Source organism: Malus domestica, chromosome 16, assembly GCF_042453785.1.
Source record: "Malus domestica chromosome 16, GDT2T_hap1".
In the NCBI taxonomy this organism is placed as follows: Eukaryota; Viridiplantae; Streptophyta; class Magnoliopsida; order Rosales; family Rosaceae; genus Malus; species Malus domestica.
In genome coordinates, this window is record NC_091676.1 from 26,152,498 (window position 1) to 26,160,207 (window position 7,710).

The 7,710-nt window shown below is 38.2% G+C and overlaps 1 protein-coding gene across 1 annotated transcript; it reads left to right on the plus strand.

Moving 5' to 3' along the window:
• Positions 1 to 4,286: 4,286 nt before the first annotated feature.
• Positions 4,287 to 4,699, plus strand: LOC114822293 (metallothionein-like protein type 3). Its single transcript, XM_029096625.2, has one exon. It carries the CDS (start codon positions 4,349 to 4,351, stop codon positions 4,697 to 4,699), a length of 351 nt encoding a protein of 116 aa, XP_028952458.1. The 5' UTR covers positions 4,287 to 4,348.
• Positions 4,700 to 7,710: the final 3,011 nt, after the last annotated feature.

Genomic DNA, 7,710 nt, shown 5'->3' on the forward strand with positions numbered 1-7,710 from the left:
AGGCTGGTCTGGAGACCAACTTGGGCTGGGTGCCTGGCAATTGAACAGGCTGGAGTGGATTGATTGAGTCCCGGCCCCTTTTTTTTACTGGGTGCCGGCCTAATGGTGTTCCGGTGGAACTGCTTTAAGATATTGAAGCATATGTCCTACAACATAAACATCTTGAAGTTAAATTCCTTTATATTGATCGAATGGGAACGTTACTAATTGCATTGATACTTGAATAAGACTTCACACCTAAAAAATTGGAAACAATATGAATAATGGATTGCGAGAACATGTTTGAACCTTTTGACACTTAGAACTGGTTTGTTACTGAGATGCTTTTATAAAAAGTGGGTATATTAAAAAAAACTAAGCTAAAAAAGGTGTTTGGTAAACATTTAAAAACAGCTTATTGTCACAGTTTTGGGTAAAAAAAAGCTGAAAATGTGAAGCAGCAAAAATGAGCTTATTCTCACAGCACATCAGAAGTAGTTTTTTTTTTTTCAAAGCACAACAATACCAAATCATCAATCATTGTTACATTTTATCTAAACAATGATGTGTCAGGAGATTTATGATTACAAGGGCTTTCATGGGATCAATAAAATAATACTTGCGTTTCCAATGGCACATGTTTCACCTTTTACGAACAAAATATTCATCATGCAAAATTTATAATTAAAATTGTTCAACTTGTTAATCTTCATTTGAAGATCACCCCTCCAAAAAAAAATTATTCGAATCAAAGATTGTTTGGTCATCTAAATGTATCAACATTACAAAAAAAGTAGTCATTACCGATGAAGATTTTCCGAGGGCCTAAAAAAACCGTCATAAAAAGCACATTTTGCGACCATAAAATACAGGTCGTCGGTAATATGACATGAAACAAATTTTTATTACCAACGCACATAATGGACACAGAAAAAGTCTCAAGTTTCGTCAGAAATGCACTTTTGTTTGGCGGGAAGAATTGGCTCCAGTTGTATTAACGATGAGCAAAGTTTTTATTGGAAATAGAATGGTTATTTCTGAAGGTTTACTCATGTTGACGAAATTGATTTAGTATTTTCTAGGGGGAAAAGTCCCCTTGGTAATGTTTTTATATTTTTTAGGGGAAAAAAGTGCTCTCGGTAATGCCTTTATATTTTCGAGGGTGATTAATTGTTGTCGGAAATAATCATATTTTTTCAAACAAACTTTTTTCTTTGTCAGAATAAATTTTTAAGGCATATGGTTTTGTTGGAATTAATTATTTACTAATGGTCACATGTGTCGTTGGAATATTCTTGAAATAAGTTTAATGCTTAATTTAAATTCTACAATAAATAGATCATATAACTTAGAATACATATGGAGAAGATTGGACCATAAAATTAAAATAAAACCATTGAGCAAAATGGTGTATAATTTAACATAGTATTCTATGATAAAGAGATAATTGGCATGCCTTTTTTAACTCATAACAATTGTCCTGGACATTGAACAAAGTACAACCACATCTAAATTGTGAGTTTATATTTATAATCGTCGAAAGGTTTCCTCCTGTTACCTAATATCTAAATGTCTATTTTTTGCAATTTTTTACGTATGCGATATTGGATCATATACAAATAAGTTTGATGGTTGGATCGTTGAAACTAGCTTTGTAGAATGTGTATATCTTCAAAACGATAGATTCAACAAACACTTGAAGTTTATTTTATACTTCCATTAAGTAGAACATAGTGAAAATATCTTAAATTGAAGATCAAATTTATTCATCATACTCTTATAAGGTTGAGGAGTGTATTTGTAAAAAATCATCAAAATCAAAATTAAAATAACTGTTAAATCATGAGTTTTTGTTTATAACCATTGAAATGTTTCATCCCGTTACCTAATATCTGAATGTCCATTTTTGGTGATTTTTTACTTATGTGATTTTGGAGCATATACAAACAAGTTTGACGGTTGGATCGTTGAAACTAGTTTTGTAGAATGTGTATTCCTTTAAAACGATAGATTCAACAAACACTTGAAGTTTATTTTATACTTCCATTAAGTAGAACATAATATTTTGTGGTATCCACTAGTGCAAATATTTTAAATTGAAGATTGAATTCATTCATCGTACTCTTATAGGGTTGAGGATTGTATTTGTAAAAAATCATCAAAATCAGAGTTAAAATAACCGTTAAATAGTGAGTTTTTGTTTATAACTGTCGAAATGTTTTGTCCCGTTACCTAATATCTGAATGTCTATGTATACGATCTTGGAGTATATACAAATGAGTTTGACGGTTAGATCATTGAAACTAATTTTGTGGAATGTGTATTCCTTCAAAACGATAGATTCAACAAACACTTGGAGTTTATTTTATACATTCATTAAGTATAACATAATATTTTGTGGTATCCACTTGTGCAAATATTTTAAATCGAAGATCAAATTCATTCATCATACTTTTATAGGGTCGAGCTTGATATTACGAGCAATTATATATATATATATATTTTTTTTTTGCACTTCAACAACAACGGTTAAATTTTAATCTATAGTTTATGAGATTATAGTAACAAATTTCGGAATTGACATTTTCACAAAAGTTGTCGAGCTTGATAGTACAAGCGTTTGTATATGTTTTTGTACTTCTACATTAATTAAAAAACTATTAAAATCTTAACTACAATAATAGCCATAAGATGTAATCTTACATATGTGAGATTAAATCCTTACCGTTGAATTTAATTTAGCAATTAAATCATAAAAGTGTTTTTGGCGGGCTGCCCAAATTTTGGCATGGCACCCAAAAACTAAATTGTATTTCCAAAGAGAACGCCACTTAGTGCTTTCTCCTCATTTTCATCTCTCTCACAACTTCTCTGCCTTTCATCTTTCAAAAACAAAACCCTAGCCTCCATCCTTCATTTCTCAAAATCTCTCGCAGCTTCTCTCTCTTCATCACTTTGTCGCAACCCATGGCCTCTTCTTATTGTCGCTTGCTGCCCACCATCGAAAATTCAAGAACCTAAGAGATCCATTCCAACAAAACTCAAATCCACACCTAATCCTCATCTCTTAGACTCACGAGACCACCGTTTTTCGGCCAATGTTCTAAGGTTGAATGTTTTTCATATTTTTATCTTTTTTCTTTATAAATTTGGTTTTGAATTTGCAGGTACTTGCCTCTAATAGCCATCCACCTGCACATCCACACTTCGCAATCTATAATTTGGGTAAACTTTGGTTTTAACTTTTCTAGATTAATATGTATTTGTCTCTTCAAAATTGCCATCAAAAGCTTTGTTTTTGGAGAAAATTTCCCCAATTTCATTGAAAACCTTATAAATTCAGCCTTGGTTTCGCCATTTTTCTCACCTCCGTCGCTCATTCCATTGATTCGTCTGTCCATTGCCTAGCAAGCCTTGGTAAGGGTTTTCAGAAAGGCGGCATTGGACAACGCCGGTGAAGCAGAAAAGGGTAATAGTGGCGGAGGTGGCTCGGTGTGTTGTAGGGTGTGCTGGTGGCGAGCAACCATGTTGGATGTATGCTTGGGAGAGGGGGCAAGATTATGGAGAAGATTAGGTAAGAAAGTGGAGCCTGTTTATACCATATTTAGGGCCTCGTATTTAGACCTCGTATAAATACTCGGGGGACTTAAATGTAATTATGTAATAAAGGAATGGGCAAATATGTAATAAGTGAGGAGTCCTTATTCTATAAAAGGACCCCTCACCCTCACAATTAAGGGAGGCCAATTCCTAGGCCATCAGAGACCTCACTCTCTCCCTCAGAGGCTCTGAATCTCTCTCCCTCACTTCTCAGATAAATACATAATCAGTGTGGACGTAGCCCAAAACCTTGGGGTAAACCACGATACATCTTGTGTTATTTACATTTCTTGCAGATTCACGGTCGGATTTACGTTGTTCCAAGACCTTCGGTTTTGTGCATCAACATTTGGCGTCGTTTGTGGGAATCGATATGAAAAGTTGTGTCGGTTCTCTCTCAATTTTTCACCTCCGCCGTGAATCTGCAGAAACCCAGAACCTTGTTCCAAAAAAAAACTTGAGATTTTCATCAGAAAGTAAGTGTACCTAAAGCTGTTTTCTTTATAGTTGCTAGAGCACATGACGACAATCACTGCTTCCTGAGAGGTTTTAAACAAAAGGAATCTGGAGCAGTGCAACACTTCTCAGCTACACTGATACGGTGTTAAGTGAGGAAACAAAGAGCTGAAATGAACACAAAGTGAGATTTGAAAGGGACGACAGAAGGCGAGAATGGAAAGAGGAAAAGGACAATGCACAGCAAGCAAAATACCATTCGAGTTAAACCCTAAAACACACTTCAGTTCCAAGTTCTAAGTTCATCTGCAACATGTCAGGCAAGTGCGACAACTGCGACTGTGCGGACAGCACCCAATGCGTGAAGAAGGGAAATAGCTACGACTTGGTGATCGTTGAGACTGAGAACCGCTCCATGGACACCGTCGTCGTGGATGCTCCTGCCTCCGAGCACGACGGAAAGTGCAAGTGTGGCACATGCTGCTCATGTGTGAGCTGCACCTGTGGTCATAAAACCCATACAACCAAATTAAAGATGACCTGGACCTGGAGGACATTTCAACTTCTTCCGTCCGATACCTCATCTCTGGCGTCAACGGCGGTGGCGTGTCGAACGATTTCATCTCGACTCGGAAGTCTGGGTTCAACTGCGGGTCCTCTGTGATTTCAAACATGCTCAAGAAAATTGAGCCCCCTTGACACCTCCGTTATCTCTTCGATGAGCAAGAGAGATTGAGGTGAGAAGAAAAAGCAAGGTCTACCCACCATATTGTGAAAAGCTCAATCCTGTAGATGAATGGAGGCTTCACAAACTCCACAATATAACATCCCTGATAATCCAAAGACTTCCAGATCTTGGATCCATATCGGAGAGGCTCGGAAATCTCTCCTTGCTTCACAAATTGGTCATCAGGGAGTGTGATAAACTCCAATATTTGCCAAAGAAAGGGTTGCCATCAACGCTTTGTCACCTATCAATTCATCGATGCCTTATTCTGCTGCATTGGTGTGAACGAGACAAAGAAGAGAAGGAAGTCCCATCCAGAAGTGCTCAGTCGCGACCCATTCCCTGCATTTTCTTTACAGGGTGGTAACAACTGAGAAAGCAAAAGTGGAGCCAAAACAGAAAAGAAAAGAGAAAACGAAAGCAAAAGCAAAAAACAAGAAATGACATTATTCCCTTGTCTGTCATCTACCAAAGAAAAATAAAGAGAAAGCAAAATGGAGGCACATGGGGACACTGCAAAAGCAAGGAACAAACACCCCACCAAAAAAAATGTGATTTACTTTTCTTATTTTTGAATGATGTAATTTATTTTTCGTATCTTTCGGAGATATCTGTATAAACCCCATCAGAGGGTAACAGTAAAAAAAAAAAAAAAAAAACACGGCAAAGCCCAAAATAAATGGGCTAGAATGTTGTGTGGAGAGCAAAAGCCCATAAGCCCAAAATAGCACCAACCAGGTGACCAAAACTACGTCCAGTACTCCAAAATTATTCGGCAACCTGCCGCTATTACCACCAACCAAGTGATGAAATGTACAACCCGTACTCTAATATCATTTGGCAACTAGCCATTCATGCCACCAACCAGGTGATGAAATGTACAACTCGTACTCTAATATCATTTGGCAACTAGCCATTCATGCTACTAACCAGGTGATGAAATATACAACCCGTACTCTCCTTTATGCCACCAACTAGGTGATCAAAAGTACGCCCAGTACTCCAAATTATACATGAGCATTACTCATGTCATTCATACATAAACATTCATGAGCATCACTCATGACAATCATACATAAACATTTATAACCATTATTCATGTCAACATTTATGAGCATCACTCATGTTAACATTCATGAGCATCACTCATGACAACATCCATGAACATCATTCATGTCAATCAACATAAACATTCATGAACATCACTCATGACAACATCCATGAGCATCATTCATGTCAATCAACATAAACATTCATGAGCATCATTCATGTCAATCAACATAAACATTCATGAGCATCACTCATGTCAATCAGCTTCAAAAGTTTCATTTATAGAGCTCCAGCTTCAAAAGCTTCATTTACAAAAGCTCCAGCTTCGAAAGCTTCATTTACAGAGCTTTAGCTTCAAAGCTTCACTTGCAAAGCTTCACCTACAAAGCTTCAGTGTAGGGTATACAAATACCGCCTCTGAACAACCGCCACTTCGACCCATACATGGATTCAATTTGAAGTCTCCAGCCAACATACTCTATTGACCGAAGACTTGGGGGACAACATTATGTACCATATATTGGGCCTCAACTGGGCCTCATGAAAAATACTTGGGGGACTTAGCCCATTATTTATGTATTAAGGAGCGAGCCCTTATTCTATAAAAGAGACTCCCTCACTTTCATTAGAGAGCACTCATTATTCATGTATTGATGAGCGAGCCCTTATTCTATAAAAATGACTCCCTCACCATCATTAGAGAGCATCGCCGCCTACTGAGCAACTGCCTCGCCGCGAGCATCAACTCTAGCCCATCATTTATGTATTGAGGAGTGAGCCTTTATTCTATAAAAAGGGACTCTCTCACCTTCAACACCACAAGTCGAGCCAACCAAGGCAACATAAGCCACAAGCCGAGCAGCCTCGCAACATTTGCTACTTCTAGTTGAGCACCATTTCAGATTGGGCATCGCCTCATGTCGAGTATCAGCGCCAGACGCCATTTAGTTACTTCGGCCCACACATGGACTGAATTTCAAGTCTCCAGCCAAAAGACTCTCTTAACTTAAGACTTGGGGGACTACTGTTTGTACCATACTTAGGGCCTCCGTATTTAGACCTCGTATAAATACTCAGGGGACTTAGGCCATTATTTATGTATTGAGGAGCGAACCTTTATTCTATAAAAGAGACTCATTCATTTTCATTAGAGAGCACTCATGAAAAATACTTGGGGGACTTAGCCCATTATTTATGTATTGAGGATCGAGCCCTTATTCTATAAAAGAGACTCCTTCACTTTCATTAGAGAGCACTCATGAAAAATACGTGGGGGACTTAGCCCACCACTTATGTATTGAGGAGCGAGCCCTTATTTTATAAAATGGACTCCCTCACATTCGTTAGAGAGCACCGCTGCCAGCTGAGCAATCACCTCGCCACGAGCACCACTTCTAACCCATTATTCATGTACTGAGGAGCGAGCCTTTATTTTATAAAAGGGACTCCCTCACTTTCGTTAGAGAGCATCGCCGCCAGTTGAGCAACCGCCTCACCGCGAGCATTACTCCTAACCCATCATTTATGTATTGAGGAGCAAGCCCTTATTATATAAAATGGACTCCCTCACCATCATTAGAGAGCATCGACTCTAGCCCATCATCCATGTATTGAGGAGTGAGCCTTTATTCTATAAAAGGGACTCCCTCACCTTCAAACGCCACAAGCCGAGCCAACCAAGGCAACATAAGCCACGAGCCAAGCATCCTCGCAACGTGTGCTACTTCTAGTTGAGCATCATTTCAGATTGAGCACCGCCTCATATCGAGCATCAGTTCAAGACAACATCTAGTTACTTCGGCCCACACATGGACTGAATTTCAAGTCTCCAGCCAAAAGACTCTCTTGACTGAAGACTTGGGGGACTACTGTTTATACCATATTTAGGGCCTCGTATT

Bases quoted from the DNA above. Each gene is read 5' to 3' on its own strand.
- LOC114822293 (XM_029096625.2), top strand. From the start codon at position 4,349: ATGTCAGGCAAGTGCGACAACTGCGACTGTGCGGACAGCACCCAATGC.